At 36.3% G+C, this 16899-nt stretch overlaps 1 protein-coding gene across 2 annotated transcripts in view; it reads right to left on the bottom strand.

Annotated features, from left to right (window-relative positions):
* CSMD3 (CUB and Sushi multiple domains 3) overlaps positions 1 to 16899 on the bottom strand; it is a 623909-nt gene that overhangs the window by 262879 nt on the left and 344131 nt on the right. For both annotated transcript variants that reach the window (XM_088149036.1, XM_088149037.1), the window contains one exon: positions 9847 to 9959. In XM_088149036.1, the coding sequence (XP_088005162.1) occupies positions 9847 to 9959 (113 nt within the window). The remainder of the gene's footprint in view (positions 1 to 9846; positions 9960 to 16899) is intronic.

The following is a 16899-nucleotide window of genomic DNA, read 5'->3' as shown; positions in this document are numbered from 1 at the left end:
ATGGAAAATACAATGTTTCTATATATGAGGCAGTAGCGCTGGCTTTCTTATCATGGTGGCTCCTCGAGATCTTGGCCTATATCTCAAAAACCCAAACCAGAATGGTGGACAGCAACATTTGCTGGACACTCTGAAAGTGATAATCCCTGATATCTGAAAGACACACACTGGAGAAGGCTACAGAAGCAATGCATCATTTTTTATTTTATTTAAAATATTGTAGCAGCAAACCTTGTCTGATCTTGAAAAAGATAACCAGGATCAGGCATAGTTAGTACTGGGAGACCACAGGAAGCCTCTGAGCTGTACACAACACTGGGAATGTGGGGTGGAGGGGAGCAATATGGAACCACTTTTTATTTTTATTTATTTATATTTCAGTGACCTCTACACTGTTGTCACTGAAACAATGTGGATGTATCCATACAAACCCCAGAAGCTGACAATGACTTGCGAAAGTTTTTACTTGAGCTGTCTGAGAAAGATTGCAAGATTCACAATTGTTTTATTCTGTGTCAAATATTTCTTGATCATTTCTACCCTGTAGAGGCAATCCAATCCTTTTACAGCTATATGGCTTTGATGGAAATATGGCTCACAAGCCTAACATAGAGAGCAATTTGATCTTGCTACTGCCAAGAACACATGGGCCTCTACCTTATTTAGCTTACAGAGAAAGAAACATTGTTTCTAAAAGAGACAGATTGACTTCATGGAAAGCGTAAGGAATATGTGCATGAAAGGAATGAAATGGAAGGATTTTTGTTGGCAGCCAAAGCAGGAAGGGGAAAAAGAAAAGTAAACAAAACAGCCTAGAAGGAACAACTTCAAAATTGTTTATACAGATATCAGACACTTACACAGGGGCAGATGTCTACTTTTGTTTTTGTTTTTGTTTTGTTTTTTTACAAAAGATGCTTACTTTCTTTCAGTAGCAAGGTAAAGACATTTAACATTGACAAGCAATACAAGTAAAAAGGCAGCAAGGAGAAGTTGTTTGTCAAAAGTCTGCAACCAAAGCTGAAGAACCTGTTTCTTTTTCTTCTTCTACAAATAACATGAATTATAGGTAGTCCTCAGGTTACAACAGCAGTTAGGACCAGGATTGCCATTGCTAAGTGAGGAGGTTGTAAAACACGACATCGCATGAATGCATTGCTTAGCGTCGGCGATCCCAGCAGTCCTGGTTGCCATTGTAACCCCAGGACATATGGGAAGAGGTGGGAATCCTCAGTAAGGAGCATGGGGGGGAAGGTGCACAGATGCCACAGGGGGTGCCACAAAAGGACTGTCGAGGGTAGCGTGTGGGCATTGAGGAGTATGGGCAGGCTGGCAGGTGTCCTTGTTAAAAAAAAAAAAAGCAGTAGGAGTGACTTACAGGAGTGACTTGTGACCTTCCCTGCTGGCTTTCCCATTGACTTTGCTCATGGGAAGCCAGCAAGGAAGGTCGTAAATTGCAATCATGTGATCACGGTTCACTGCGATGTCATCATTATGAGTAGGATGCCAAGCACCCATATCACAATCACATGACTATGGGGACACTGCGATAGCTGCAACTTTGCAGACTGGTCATAAGTCCCCCTCGTTCCGCGCCATCGTTATTTTGAACGGTCACTGAATGAGCGGTTGTAACTTGAAGATTAAACACAGATCCATATATGGCAGTTTGTATTAGTAACATGAGAGATGGGAGAGATGCAATAAATTTTGTCATGTTTATTGAGAATGTGGCTCATTGAACATCAAGTGCTTTTTTTTTTTTTTAATGCCTTTCCTGGCAATTAAATTCTTGGCAGCTTTCTTGGCAAGATTTTCAGAAGTGGTTTGCTCTTGCCTTCTTTCTAGGGCTGAGAGGGAGTGAATGGCTAAGTCACCCAACTGGCTCCATGCCTAAGGGAGAACTAAAACTCATGATCTCCCCATTCCTAGCCTGGTGCCATAACACTAGAACAAACTGGCTCTCTAAAGTGTCCACGGGCAGCCAATAATGATGAAAAAATAATAATGTCAAGATGCAAGCCTGCCTTTTTGTACTTGCATTCCAATCTTCATTTGTTCTCATGCCTCCCCCCCCAAGAGTATCTTACATATGAACAGACAGGCTGAGAAGTACAGCGGTAGTTACAACTACTATACTTCTCTAAACAAGTTGAAGAACTCAGGATATTGCAGCATCATAAAATTTACTTAGCTATGCTATAGTGAGTATCCACAACTTCCAATATTCCATATGACATTAAGCATTTTCCCATACTGATAATTTATGTCCCTTCTGGAAAGACAGATAAAACATTTAAAATTAGGGAACTCTAAATTACTGGAAGTCATATGATATTGAATAAAATATTGAAATATTGGAGATAATAATGTGGCACACACTAAAATTAAGGAATAGTGAACCATCTATGAGTTTATCATCCTCTATGTTGAAAGTTCACTGTACATAAAATGTTAGGGATGGGAGAAAATTAATTTGCACTTCAGCAAAGAAGCAATAGATAAGTTTGGCCAATTGATTACAGTTACTTACAGTTCTTTTTTCTGGTTCTGCTCAGTTGTGTCTGTACAAACTCACATGTTCTCTGCTTTCTTTGTTGGAAAAACTGTTTTCTCTAATCCTAATGGACACCTCTTTCAAGAAACCAAACTGAATAAGTATCCCTAAGTCATTAAGAGATCCTAATACATATCATATTGAAGTACTACCTGAGAATCCTGATACGCTAAGCTAATAAAGGATAATTAGAATTAAGTGAAATATGCTATATAAGCAACAATTCCCAGCCCAGTTCATAAAAGCCCTAATGTAGTCATGCTTATGATAGATGAATTGTCCTTCACCAATAAATAATTCACCCAAACAGATCTGAAGACACTGAGAAATAAAGTTGCTTCAAATATGAAACCATTGAAAAGATTAATGCTTGATTTTTTTTATTTTTTTATTTTTTGTTTTTTTTTACTAATTGGCACCAATGGGAGTGAATTCACATGTTCCTTTACTGGCATCCTGAACAGAATCCACTAAGATCAGCTCCAAATTCTGTCCAGTGAGGGATTATATAGTTCCCACCAAATACATAAGTAGCATATGAATTCAATACTTCTTCCCAGGCGTAGGGAATAAACAGACATACTAACTTTGAAGGTGAAGGTAACTTATGGTCAGGGAAAGATGATACTTCCACCTTCAGAGTCACCAGAGGCATATAAACAGTAATGACAGAGAAAGTGGCAATTTTGTGGAGCATAGGTACAGGGGCCTCTGGGCTTCCTCTTGCCCCATTCCTTTAACCCACTGGGTCATGCAGGGCCCCAATAGGAAATGTAGCAGAACAGTAATGTGGAACAATAGAGCAGGTGAAGAACAAGGTCCTGCTTGCTCCTCTATTCCAGCTGCTCCTGAGTCAACATGACCTTTGTCAGCAGCATGGGTTTCTTCTTCCTCCTCCTCACTTCCTCCTGCTTTCCCTCCATTGCTGCAGCCTGGGTTGAGGGAGGGGGAGAAGAAGGAGGAGAAAGAGAAAGAGAAGGAAAAGGAGGAAGCAGCAGCAGCAGCAGCAATTTTTTGATTTAGGAAAATTTTCTAATGTGATCCATCCATGTTTACGGTATGCAGAATAGTGTTCTTTTTGTATAAGGGAGGGGGAAACTTCCCTTTTTAAGAAAATCGACACCATGCTTTGAACAAAACCAGGACTGAAAAGGACACTGAAACAATATTCTATCATCCATAAGTATCATCCTTCAGAAAATCCCAAGAAGATAAAGTTTCTACCACCACCTGCCTGTTTTTGAATATAGTCAATTAGTAGCTTAATCAGCTTGGCACCTTTTGTGCTGTTATATATATAGTGCATCAATCAAAGAGTTCAGTTTGAAAAACTGCCTTACAACTTTTTTACTTTTTGGTTTTATAAATATTCTGCATTTTAAAGCATGGGAGAACAGAAAAGGACCAAGGGTTACAAATTTTTCTTCCAATATTATGAGCATATTGGCATCATACTAGCATACGAAATGTTATTATTTATCAGTATCAAAACCTTGAAGAAAGGTAAGTTAGATGTCAGGTAAAGTTTAAGACTGCATTACAAAGTCATCTGAGATAGGAAAAAGAACACTGAAGAAGTTTTGCTGTCTTATTTTTAAATATAAGTGCATATTCAATTTTCCCATCATTATTACTATTTTTATATTTATAAAGTTGATTTTCTTTGGGGTTGGGGGCAACCTTCTTGGAATAAATCCTAAAAAAATAAATTTTGATAAAATGTCTTTAAATCAACAGAGCAGTAGTTTTCAAGTTGTATTTTAATCACTCTTTTTCCATTAAATTTGAGTGTCTATGATTGGCAACAATTATTAATCAAACAAGATATAATTGATGTGGATCGATAGGGATTCAGTCTGAATTGTATAACTACTGTTCAGAATTTTCATGAATTTCATGCACTTCTTTTCACTCTTTAATTCTGGAATAATCTAAGGGTACAAATATTGAAGATTATCCAGTTAATCACTTGACCAGTCGCAGAAACTGAAGAGGATTCTCAGTGTGAAAATCTAAAGCAAGTTTAAGATAGCATTCATTTCTGGATAAACTTCACTAAATTGGGGGAGGGGGGAGGGAGGGAGGGAGAGGGAGGGAGAAAACAACTTCAAAATCTAATGCTCCTCTGAAATTTGAAAAAATAGTGAGGAGGATAATTTTTCAGGCCCATCGTACAATTGCAAGGTCTACAGTATGTCTTGTGGAGCTGCATTTCAAAGAGAAAGTACATAGATTTGTCTGAAAGGGTGGTCACTTTTTTTTCTTCCTTAATTTGCTACAAAAAAACCCATTTAACCAGTTTTCAATGCTTCATCATTCTAAACTAGTGAGGGCATCTGGAGTTATGAATCACATCCATGTCCACTTGAATGTCTTCATCTTGTGTTTTATACTATATATGCAACCTGCAGTCTATATTATATGCAGCAGATATATCTCTGACAACTAATAGTGATAAATGCACTTAATACCAAATGCAAGCCAGGAATCTGTATATGTAGTCATTTCTCTAGCTTATTGTTGTAGCAGGCCTAGTTTGGAAAGACTGCCTTCTTCCATAAACTACAATTTGAGCAAATAATTTAGAGCAAAGACTTGTCTTACTCAGGACAGTATAATGGAATGCATAGTGATAGGAGTAGAAGCAAATTTCAGCATAGCATCACAAACAGCCCCTTTGCACACAAATTACTAGTCATTCAGCCTCCATCAACCACCCCCACCAATTACTGATAATCTACCATCATGACACAGTACTGAAAGTACTAATCAAACTCCAGTCTTTGATGAAGCAACAGAATGGTATCACAGAGAAAAGGATATGAAGGTTACCAAAAGCAGTTCAGAGTGCCTGTATAATCCAATTTTCCCAGGATTTACTGTACTCAAGGGCAGAACTGAACTAAAACATTTCTTCCCAAGTATGATTCACATTCCCTGGATCCTCATATTTTGCCTACAAACAATCTTTTGGACAGGAAATGAATGACCAACATTCCAATCATAAAAGTCAGGCTATTCCATGTCCAAATGCTTAGAACATCTGTCTATAGAAAGTTTAAGCCCTACCCTGAGTAAGTAATTTGAACTATATTATTGTTTTAGGCAACCACTGGAGATGGCAATATATGTGCCAGTTGTAAGAAAAGCAAACACATGTACAAAGAGTCTATAGAAGCCATAATCTAGCCATAATTTTCTGTAGATAATCAAGTCAAAAATTTCAGGGCAATTTAATGAGCAATAAAACATAACAAAGTACTAAAAAGTATAGACACAATAGTACAATGGATACGAAGGTATTTCTCATGTATGAATACTTTCAATGAGTACAGGAATGGACGACCAGGATTATAATAACTAACAATATTTATATTCCAGTTTGCTACACTCCCAATCATTTATATGTTAGGCATTCCTATGTAGAGATGACAATGACTGTAGAAATAGTACTTTGACCTTTCTTGTTGTACTGTGGCCATTAGGTGGTGATAGGGGACTGCTGTTGGGCACCTGAGTCTTGTCAATCAATATGAAACAAGATTATCTGGCTGGAATTTGGTGTTTGTAAAAAAGTTGTGGATACATGGGAGTAAACTTGAACTTGGGTTGCTCTCAAGCTATGTATTCTGTCTCCCTAGCAATGTACAAAATCTTCTATCCCCAGAGATAGAATATTCCATGAAAGTCCAAAACATTCAATTTTTCTCCAGATCATGTAAATCTATGGTAAAAAGGTCCCAAAACATCTGGAAGTGCCATAAAAAAGCCAATTTCCATTCCAGAAGATTTACTTCTAGAGAACTGGTAGATGACTTCAGAATGGCCAGATCTGCATAGTCCAGAGGAAGGGAACATTTCAGAATTCTCCCCCCGCACCCCCCCCCAAAAAAAACAGCCTCCTCTGGAGAGAGATTATTTTTTGCACGTCCATAAATCTTATTCTGCTGTTAGAAAAGGAACAAAGAACTTCCTCATCAAGTAGGCCTTTTTAGCCTGAACTGATTTTGACTTCTTTTCTTGTTCAACAACCACACAAATAGAAAGGAAGTATACTAAATCAACCAATAGTCAAATACTGAATGATTAGCTTTAAATATTTAATTAAATAATTAGTCTTCATTAATGAAATTAACTGATGGTAGACCATTAATCATTTTCTGCCTTTCTGCTTCTGGGTGGGGTCAAAATAATTAAAAATTCATTCATATTAAGCTAAAATTAATCCTGCTTCCCTTTGGTGGGAGGAACTCATTCTGTACAGGACATTTTAGCAGTGGTTTATGATATCAGCAGCAATCACAGTAATATTTTAGGATCCCATTTGGGTGCCAGTCTTGTTGACATTTGTTGACATCACTTCCTTTCTTTATTTTTCATCACCATAATATATGACATTATTTTTGCTTTATTTTGCCTAATATATGTAGCAATCCTTTCATCCTTTTCTCAATGCACATTAAACCATATGGAGACAAAAAAAAAAAAATGAGTGTAAGGTTGTGATTAGCAGTAGTATAACTATTTTGCAGGTGCTAACTTGATTATGCATATTGTCTTAGTATTGTATTTAAAATTCAGAACTGTCCTCAGCTCAGAAAGACCAGAAAGTCATATATATCTGTCCTTTTAATTACAAGCATTTTTTCTAACTATAAAAATTATATCTGTTCCACTGTTTTTAACTTCATTAAAAAGCTGTGAGATGAAGGAGAGAGTGAGGTATTCAACTCTCCTTTGCAGAACATTAATTAAATAATCAATTTTATGAATAATTAAACATGCCCTAGGCATCTATTTACAAAACACTATTCACAAATGCCATGGAATAGAGACTCAAGTAATATATTAACTAAGAATATATTCCAATGACTTATCTTGATTATATAATGACACCATTGGATATTTTCAGTACAAATAGCATCTGTGGCTTAGTATTTTCAAAACACTGCCAATTGCACGGTTTGAATTATACATCTGTGCAGTGAAAAGCAGCAATGGTACAATGCAAGTTATTTGGGTTATTTAAAAAGTCTCAAATCAAATTTGGGGAATGAATAAGACGTGTTAGCTCTCTGATGAGATAAGTCTAAATCTGGAGTGTATTAGAAGACATCATTATCGAGTAAAAGTAAATAGCATTTGCTATATATGCCATTAAACTCCTCTATTATTTTGGTACACTTCTGAATGTTTAGTCTCATTTCTGTTTCATATAAACTAGTCCCCACTGCATTCTGCCAATCTGTTCCAGGGAATGTCTCAAACGGATGAGATGGTATAAGTAATATCACACTAACTGAAATGTATGTTGAATTCGTGCATGCCTTAGAAATTCAAACTGTAAAACAGCACCTGGTATTACCCCAGAATTATTTTTTTTTAAGTACATATGTTCCCCAAATTCACCAGGCAATCTTAACAAAGTGGAAATTTAACAAAGTCAATCAACTTTCACCGTACATCGTTCAACATAATGCTTTTGGTGCAGCCATTAGCATACACTATCCTCCCCTAAAATTCTTTGAATAGCTAATTTAGCTGTGCAGTACTTTTATCACATGTGGGAGCATGAATGTAGCACCTGTTTTCAATATCTTAAAGCAGCTATTTCTTTTCCTGGAATGACTTGCAGCATAGCTGCTTTCCCAAGCATGGACATTGGGAGGTTAGTTGAGCCCAGTTGAGTTGGTTGCTTGTGTCCTCAACTGCCATATTAAGTCTGTTCCATTCTGGTTATTGTTTTTACATTGTTTGGTTTGTACTGTTTTTGAATCTTGTTAGCTACACAGAGTCATGTTTTTAAGCTGGATGACCTTATAAATCAATTAAAATAAATAGCAAAAAAAAAAAAAAAAAGGAGGATCACCAAAATCAACCCAAAATTGCATTTTGATGATGATGGAGGAATATCAAATCACTGTCAACTCTTAGCAACAACATAGCTTTTCTCTAGAATGATCTGCTTTCAACCTGATCCTTCAATCTTCTAACAGTGCACCCATCCCCACTGTAACTGAGTCCACCTTGTGGCTGGTTGTCCTCTGTTCCTCTTTCATTCCACCTTTCCCAGTATTACAGTCTTCTCTAGAAAGCTAGGTCTTTGCCTAATGTGTCTGAAGTAGGATAATTTGAGCCTGGTCATTTGTGACTCATGAGAGAACTCTGGATTGCTGTTCTATGATGCATTTGTTTGTTTTCTTGACTATCCATGGTATTCTAAGGAGTCTTCTCCAACACCAAAATTAGTTTCACAATTACATTAATAGGTCCCTCTATTTCTCAGAGGGTTATATTTCTACCAAACCGATACCTCTGACACCAGTTTCAAAAGCAAGAATATTCTACAATATGCAAATTCAAAGAATAATAGAAGAACACTTAGAATAGACTATATAAATATGCAATTGATTTACTGTAGAGAGTTTTCATATTGAGCACTAAAGCATATTTATTTAGCGATTTAGTAATTTAACTACTTGCCCCCCAAAAAGTGGACTTGGAAATTATGGAGTTCAAATCTGCCAAATTCTAGCTTTAGTTAAGATGTTATAGGAACAGCATTGAAACTCAAACACAAGGAGCATTCTTATTTGAAGGAATGATTGAAGCCAATTATATTTAACATTGTTTCCTTGATTCACTACTATGTTTTCAAGACTAGTTGCTTAGAATTACTGACAGTTTTGACACTAGACATCCATATAGCTTTTCCACTTTTAGCAAGATACTTTTCTATACCCAGCACCTTCTTGGAGAGAAATAATAATCAGGTAGACTGCATAGGATCAATAACTCACATAGCTATTGAGAAACAAATCCAGGAGGAATCTTTCTCCTGTCTTTTCTGTATATCAACATATATAATGTTGAAAACCAAGGGATTTATTTCCAAGAATTTTTATAACCCCCTCCTGATTCATCCTTTAAAAGGAAAAATAAATAAATAAAATACTGATAGCATGGCTGTCTGTGTTTTTATAAAAATGCCTTTGACTTCCTTCCTTTAAAAGAAAAAGAACTGCATTGTCTGATATATCTAAAATCAAACAATTTTAAGACAGGGTCCTACTGCTATAACTTTCAGACAGGGGGAAAAAAAATACAGGCAACCATTCACATCAACTTCTAATAGAGTGTCCTATTTTTTAAAGTATTATGTAGGTGTATCCTTTTTAATTCTGTACTCATAAAAATATTTTTAACAACATAGATGCCAATATTATTTAAAAATGGAAGGCCAAGATTTGTGTTCCTTTTAGCTGTATTACTGATGGGGTTACAGTTACCTTTGTAATTAACTTTGAAGCCAACTGAGCCCACACTTTCATCAGTCTGAAGATGCAGCCACATCTGATTGTTCATGCTAACAATTAAATCCGGCACAAAGCTTCCTGTTAACCTAATCATAAACAAAATAAAAAGTCCATTAGCTGTAAATTGGCTTGAAATAAAGCAATATTAAAAAGCAAGCAGAGAAGTTGATTATAGCACTCTAATTTTTTTACAGCTAGAATTTCTTATCATTGCAGTACTTCAAAAACAACCAGCGAGAAGAGAAGAGAAGAGAAGAGAAGAGAAGAGAAGAGAAGAGAAGAGAAGAGAAGAGAAGAGAAGAGAAGAGAAGGGAAGGGAAGGGAAGGGAAGGGAAGGGAAGAGAAGAGAAGAGAAGAGAAGAGAAGAGAAGAGAAGAGAAGAGAAGAGAAGAGAAGAGAAGAGAAGAGAAGAGAAGAGAAGAGAAGAGAAGAGACTAATCAGGGAAGATTACTAGCTGAAAATCTTTTTGTTCTCCATAACTGAGTAAAGGCATGTGCAATATTTTAGACCCAGCACCACCGGATGGCGTTCTTTATTTCTCTCTCTCTCTCTCTTTCTCTCTCTCTCTCTTTCACATAAATTAGACTTATTAAGGGCAGCTGTCTATCAGGTACCTGTTGACTAACAACTTTACTTAAAGGTATATTATCTTTATGGCACAGCATGCCGATGATTAAGTCTTGCCACTGACACAGAGTTCAAAAGAAAGCTGTTCATTTGGCAAGGTAAGAACAGATTTTCATCAAAATTGTAATCAGAGAATCACAGATTTTCATTGCTATCACATTATTACAGTAGTACCCAAGAGATTCAAATGAGACTAAAATAATGAAGGTTGATGAAGATGTAAATTATACTATATTCTGATAGGCTTCCTGTTCATGGTGGCTTCATACATCAGACAGTCATAACAGTGTTCAATTTCAGCTTAATATGCCTTTGAACCCAATCATTGTAATTTGCATACCATGCTTTAAGAGCTAAACACTATGGGTTTGCTTGCTATGAAGTCACTCTCTTGGACTCTGTAAATGCAATGCGATAGTACCAACAGCACTGTGTTGATCCGGCAAAGTTTTCTTCTTTCATTTTATATATTAACAATGGATCAGAAAGATTGCAGTTAATTAAACCATATATTTACTATTTGAATTCAATCTCCCTAAATAGCAAGACACTTCACAAGTATAAGTTACTGCATATCAGTTGATGTAGATTAGTATCATTTCAGTATGGATTCATACAGAACAGATACTAACAACATTACTGAGCTAAAAGAACCTAACTGAAATTGTTTTAAACAATATCCCAACATGTTGAAAGCAATATATCATTGTCAAAGCACCTTGCAAATTTGTTTTGTAAGCACAGATTCTGGTATCTCCAGATAAAAAAGAGATGGATATGCTTTTGATGGCCATGGCCTGCTTTGAGTGTCTGAGTGTCTGAAAACTGCAGTGTATAGGCAATCATAAAAAGCGAGTGGAACCCAATTATCCTCCTCCTCCTCCACCTCTTCCACCTCCTCTTCATTATTAGTATTATTATTCTAGAAAGTTTATAGATTTTATTTTTAAAGTATCAAGCAGATTTTTGACAATTTCTTATCTCAAAATGGTAGGGAAACATGCCACCGATTTTCAACAATGATAGTGGCCAGATATGGTTCCTGTCACTTAAAAAAAATACTACAAAATATCACATAATAAGGCTCTGACACAACTTGCACACAAGTGGAAAATATTGAGTTTGATCTTCTTATGTTTAATATTAACATCTGTATTTGAGTGCCACTAAAAAGTAGATCTGGAATTAGATGGAACGTGGGTTCGGCTCAGAGGAGGGGAAGGTAATATTGAGCCATTATAGAAAATATATTTGGATCTCTGAGAAAGTAGAAAGTATGAGAAAGAAACTCAAGCCAAGTCTGTCTTGATTGTGTTAGATATAAGTTGAAGTAGAGAAGGGCTTTGACAAACTTTTAATGTTCTGTTATAATACCCTAACTGAATTACAGAACATTCCAAGTCTCCTAGTATTTCATATTTCCTGACCTTGCCTACCTATAATGGCTAAGAAAAGTGTGCTACTCTTCATAGTTTCATGTCTATGTACCATTGGAGGTGATAAAACATAAAGCGTTACTCTTAGAAACTGCATTTTTATGAAAATTGTGTCATTGTGTACATTTTTTAAAAAATTAAAACCTAATTAAAATGTTACGTAATAACTTTTTCTAGTTATAATACATTTTAACCAGAAGTTTTAAATATTGTGTGTCTAAGAATGTCTAGAGCTACCATTAGGGTTATGTAAAAAAGAAAAAAAAAGTTAAAGAATTCCTGAATGCCAACAAAGAAATCATTTGAAAATAATTATAATCATATGTTTCCTATATCTAATCTGCCAATAAGCTTTCACTATACAACTTACATTTTATTAAAATCTAAGGTGATACATGGTTAAGATGCACAAATTACATCTATGTAAAAAATAATTAAGCATTCATATTATTTCTACCATGAGCATGCTTATCAGAAAATATCTAACCACATCTTAGACAGAGTGTTCTTGTGGATTGACTTTAATCTATTTTGGATGGCTTTAATGAAGGGTCCCATTCCAGGCTGTATAGAGTAAGCAGGGTATAGAACGAAGAACAGATGTCACATGCGGTGGACAGAAGGTCTTTATTTTTGTGCCAGCTATTGATTCTTATTTACACATTCAAATGATACTTCTACTGATTTTTTTTTTAAAAACAACAACAATAAAAGACAATACAAATGAAAGTTAGAAAGGGAAAAATATAAAGAATAGAAAGTGCAAGAAAAAGAAAAAAAGGAGAAAGAGGAAAAATAAGAAAAATAAAAAAATATTTAAAGAAGTTACTTCCAATCTTTACCACCACAAGTGCAAACAAACTTAGCAATTCTTCACTCCCTACAAGGTTACATGCAAATATCTCTTTTTCCCATAACCCATCCCTTATCCATATGTAAATCCATAAATCATTAACATTTCAGTCCTGGTGTCAGCAAAAAGGCCATAAGGGTTCCCAGAATTTTATAGAACCATGTCTTAGTTTAACCTTGGTCAAACTAACCAACTTTGTATTCCTTCCTTTTGCTTCCAGCAATCTTGATCTTTCATTCATTCAGATGATGTTGTAGGATTTGATCTCTCTTCAGTTTTTCTTTTTCCCATCTCAAAAATGTGTTCAAATGATACTTCTGAATGTGATAATATGGAGTCAACTTCAGAGTGAACTTCCCCCAGGAGAAGTACATTAGCTTACTGTTTCTGCTAGTGAATTTGGGTGGTTCTTATTCCCCTAACATAAACTGTTCTCACAATTCACAACTGTGCCAATGAAGTGGAGTGCTGTATTTAGAGACATCTGGATTCTACTGAACTTGCCAAACTCAAATCAGTTTACAACAGGGACAGGCACTTGAGATCATATGCATTCTTCAGACTTTTTTCCTCAGTTCCCAGATCCATTCTGTCCACAGTTTGTGGCAGGAAATATTTACAAACTGGAGTGCAAAACCTGAAATAGGTTTAGATAGCCTTAAAGAACTGCAGGAACTGTCTATCTTTGGAAGGAAGGTCTTATTAATTACTAAAGACAAATGGGGAGGAAAGCAGTACCAATAAATGGAGTCAAAGATGCTGTTTAGAAATCACTTAACTGGGCAATTCACTGCATTTAAAAAGACCAAACATTTGAGAAGCTCCTTGAACTTTCTGCAACTCACTGTTAGTTCCTTAATAGCAATAATCCAACCTGTTCAAAACTGAGTCTTATTTTACTTTCTACAGAGCTGGTACATCAAAATGTATCCCCTAAGAGTCTCCATTATGTTTGCCTGAATTCACAAGCATATTAAAAAGAGATATATAAATGAATAAATCTTGCAAAACAGATTAAAAATGCCAGTTGGAACATGAAATAACTTTGAGACAGCTATGCTCAGCCTGACAGTACCGTAAATTGAAAAAGATTTTCAGCAAGTTATCTGCACATTTTTGTCTACTATATTTTCTTTATTATAATATAATAATAACTTTACTGTGAAGCTAACAACAATCTGAATAATACTTTGATAAGAAAATGATAGAATGTTAATTTGCATTCATAACAAAACAGTGTAATTTCATCAGTCTTGTTAAATGTATGTCTTGCTTTGAATTGGCCGCTACAAAGCATTAGCATCTTAAACTAGACCAGACATGCTGGGAATGCTTCATATTTATCAAAAGAGAGATTGAGAAGTTAGAGAACAGTGAAATCAGTAAGTAGTGTAAGATTGAATTATAGGAAATGATCAAACTAAAACTGTGTTAATGGAATTTAAAAACTATTGTGATATGAAATCATGACTGGAGTTCTGATTTCTGTTCAACTCACACCTGTACTGATGGATGAAATCATTAATAAGAGATGAATGATGCCTCTCCAATGCCAGTTAGAATCTAAATCACCAAAGTGTTTATAAAGGTGGGTGAAAACAAAGGTGCTTACTCTATAATCATGTATGTGTATTTCGGTAACATTAGAAAGAACAGCAGACAGAGTAGGAACGAGTAAAATGTGCTGGATATGACCTTTTTCCTATTACCAGAAGGATTATTGTTTAAGAATTTGATAGCAAAACGTTTTATGCAATAAACAGAGGAATCAGAACCAAAAATGTGTGAATCAATTTTGCAAGTCAGTTATATAACTTTCCTCACAGATCTAGTGTGCAATGGGCTGAATGCATGATATTCAGAAGAAATATGGTCAGACGACAACGCTAGAAAAACATGAATATAAACTCTATATTTAAGATGTACTAATTCCTGTTATTCTTTCAGAAGAAAAGAGTTTCTGAAAACATAGAGAGGTTGGGGATATAAGTAAGAAGTTTAATACAAATATAAACCAGAAAGCTAGATAACATAATAATTTTGGCTCCCCCCTCTAAGGTCAGAAACTGGTCTGAGAAAGACTTAGTTGATGGTGAAATTCAAGGTCCATTCCCCAAGAGATATTTGCAACATTCCCGTTTGTATCTCTCCATCAGTGGTTATGGCTCTTCCTTAATCTTTGGAGAAAAGGGATCAGTTATCAACCAGGGGGGGGGGAAATATGAATGCACTAACAGGTAGATTAACTCTTTGAAAGAACTGTGGGAAAAAAAAATAGAGCAGGTCTTGGCTGCCTTTAAACATTTCAGATAGTTTCTACCTTATACTTAGGCAACCTTCTTAAATGCAATTAGGGAAATTCCAGAACATCCATGAATTTTTACTGTTGTCACAGAAATCGACAGGACCTCAATACTGCTGTTCACCTGAGTGGAGTTTGCTCATTAAGAAATTATCTAACATGGGTTCCCAAAAGTAAGTCTGGCTGTGCTTTCTGTGATTCCCAGGTCTTTGCAAAAATGAGATATTATGGGTGCTCCCTGCATGAAATTGAGAAACAAGGCTGAAATATTCACTTTTTATTTATTAACACAGTATGTAGCTGATTCATAAAAGATTGATACGGAAAGATTATAATGCTTCTTTGCATTTTTTAAAAAAATATTAAAATAAAATAGGCATGAGTTTAGTACACAGTGCAGTGAAACAAAGGATTAAATAGACAATGGACATTATAGTAGAACAAGGAAATACATTTTTAAAGTGTGTGTGCGTGTGTGTGTGTGTGTGTGTGTGTATCTTTTGAAAATGAGATGCTTTAGAGAACTGAAATCAAATTATTATTATATTATTAGAACGTAAATTTAATTTAATTTAGTTCCAAACTCAGAGGCCGCCCAACTCCTTGATGACTCTGAGCTGCTTACAAATAAAGCAGAAAAACAGCATATTGAGATAGAAATAAAAGAAAAAACAAAACAAAACCTAGCCAAACAGAAAAACAATACATCAAGCCATTCAGCAGATGAACAAATATAATGAAAGGGCCCATCCCAGCCACCCTATCCCAAGGCTTGGGAGAATAGACAGATTTTTAATAGCTTCCTAAATGTCACAGCCAAATCTCTGAGGGACGCTGTTCCAGAAGGCAGGTGCTGCAACAGAGAAGGGATGCTTCCTGGGTCCTGCAAGATGACACTGCTTAATTGGCTGGACCTGGAGTGCACCCACTCTGCTTGATAGTACTAAATGGGCAGAAACAATGGGAGAGAGGCAGTCCCTCAGATAGCCAGGCCCTATGCCCTGAATATCTTTAAAGCACATTTCATTGCACCTGGAAGCCAGCTGGCAACCACTGCAGCTTGAGAAACAGGGGGGTCACGCAAGCATATTACGAAGCCAGTGCAGTTTGCCCAGCAGTGGTGTAACACGGGTGAACTGTGGGACACCCAAACTCTCCACTGCATTCTGAACCAATTAAAATTTCCAGGTGGTCTTCCAGGGCAGCCCCACATAAAGCACATTGCAGTAGTTCAAAGTGACTAAGGCATGCATGACCATGTGCAGAGCCTCCCAGTCCAGGAAAATAGTAAGTAAGAAAGTTTATTATTGTAACAACAGGTCGTAACACAAGATTTATCCATGCAAAAGCGTCCCTAGCCATGGCTGGCACCTGCTCCTTGAACAGGAGCCATGAGTCTAGAGGACCCCCAAACTGCATACCCAGCTCAATTCAGGGGATTTCTGCCCCATCAAGAGTTTTAGGTGGTTACTTTCCAGATCCAGGGGACTCAAAAACCCAGATGCATTCCATCTTGTTGGAGTCATAGCTAATTCCTTCCCATTCAAACCCTCACAGGCTTCAGGTACTAGGTAAGCATCTGAATTGTATCTCTAGTCTGGCCTGGGGCAGAGACATACAGCTGAATATCATTAGCATACCAATGATACTGCACCCATGGTGTTGAACAACCAGTGGCTTCATCTAGATATTAAATAGTAGGGCTGAGAGAACTGAGGCCTGAGGCACTCCACATAGAAGGGGCTTAGGATAGATCTCTCCCTCTCTCCCAACACTGACTGGAACTGGCTTCAGAGGGAGGAACAGA

Source organism: Python bivittatus, unplaced genomic scaffold, assembly GCF_059951505.1.
Source record: "Python bivittatus isolate LINGU-HERP-01145 unplaced genomic scaffold, Pbiv_v1 ctg000590_np1212, whole genome shotgun sequence".
Lineage (NCBI taxonomy): Eukaryota > Metazoa > Chordata > Lepidosauria > Squamata > Pythonidae > Python > Python bivittatus.
This window is presented reverse-complemented; position numbering and strand designations above follow the sequence as displayed.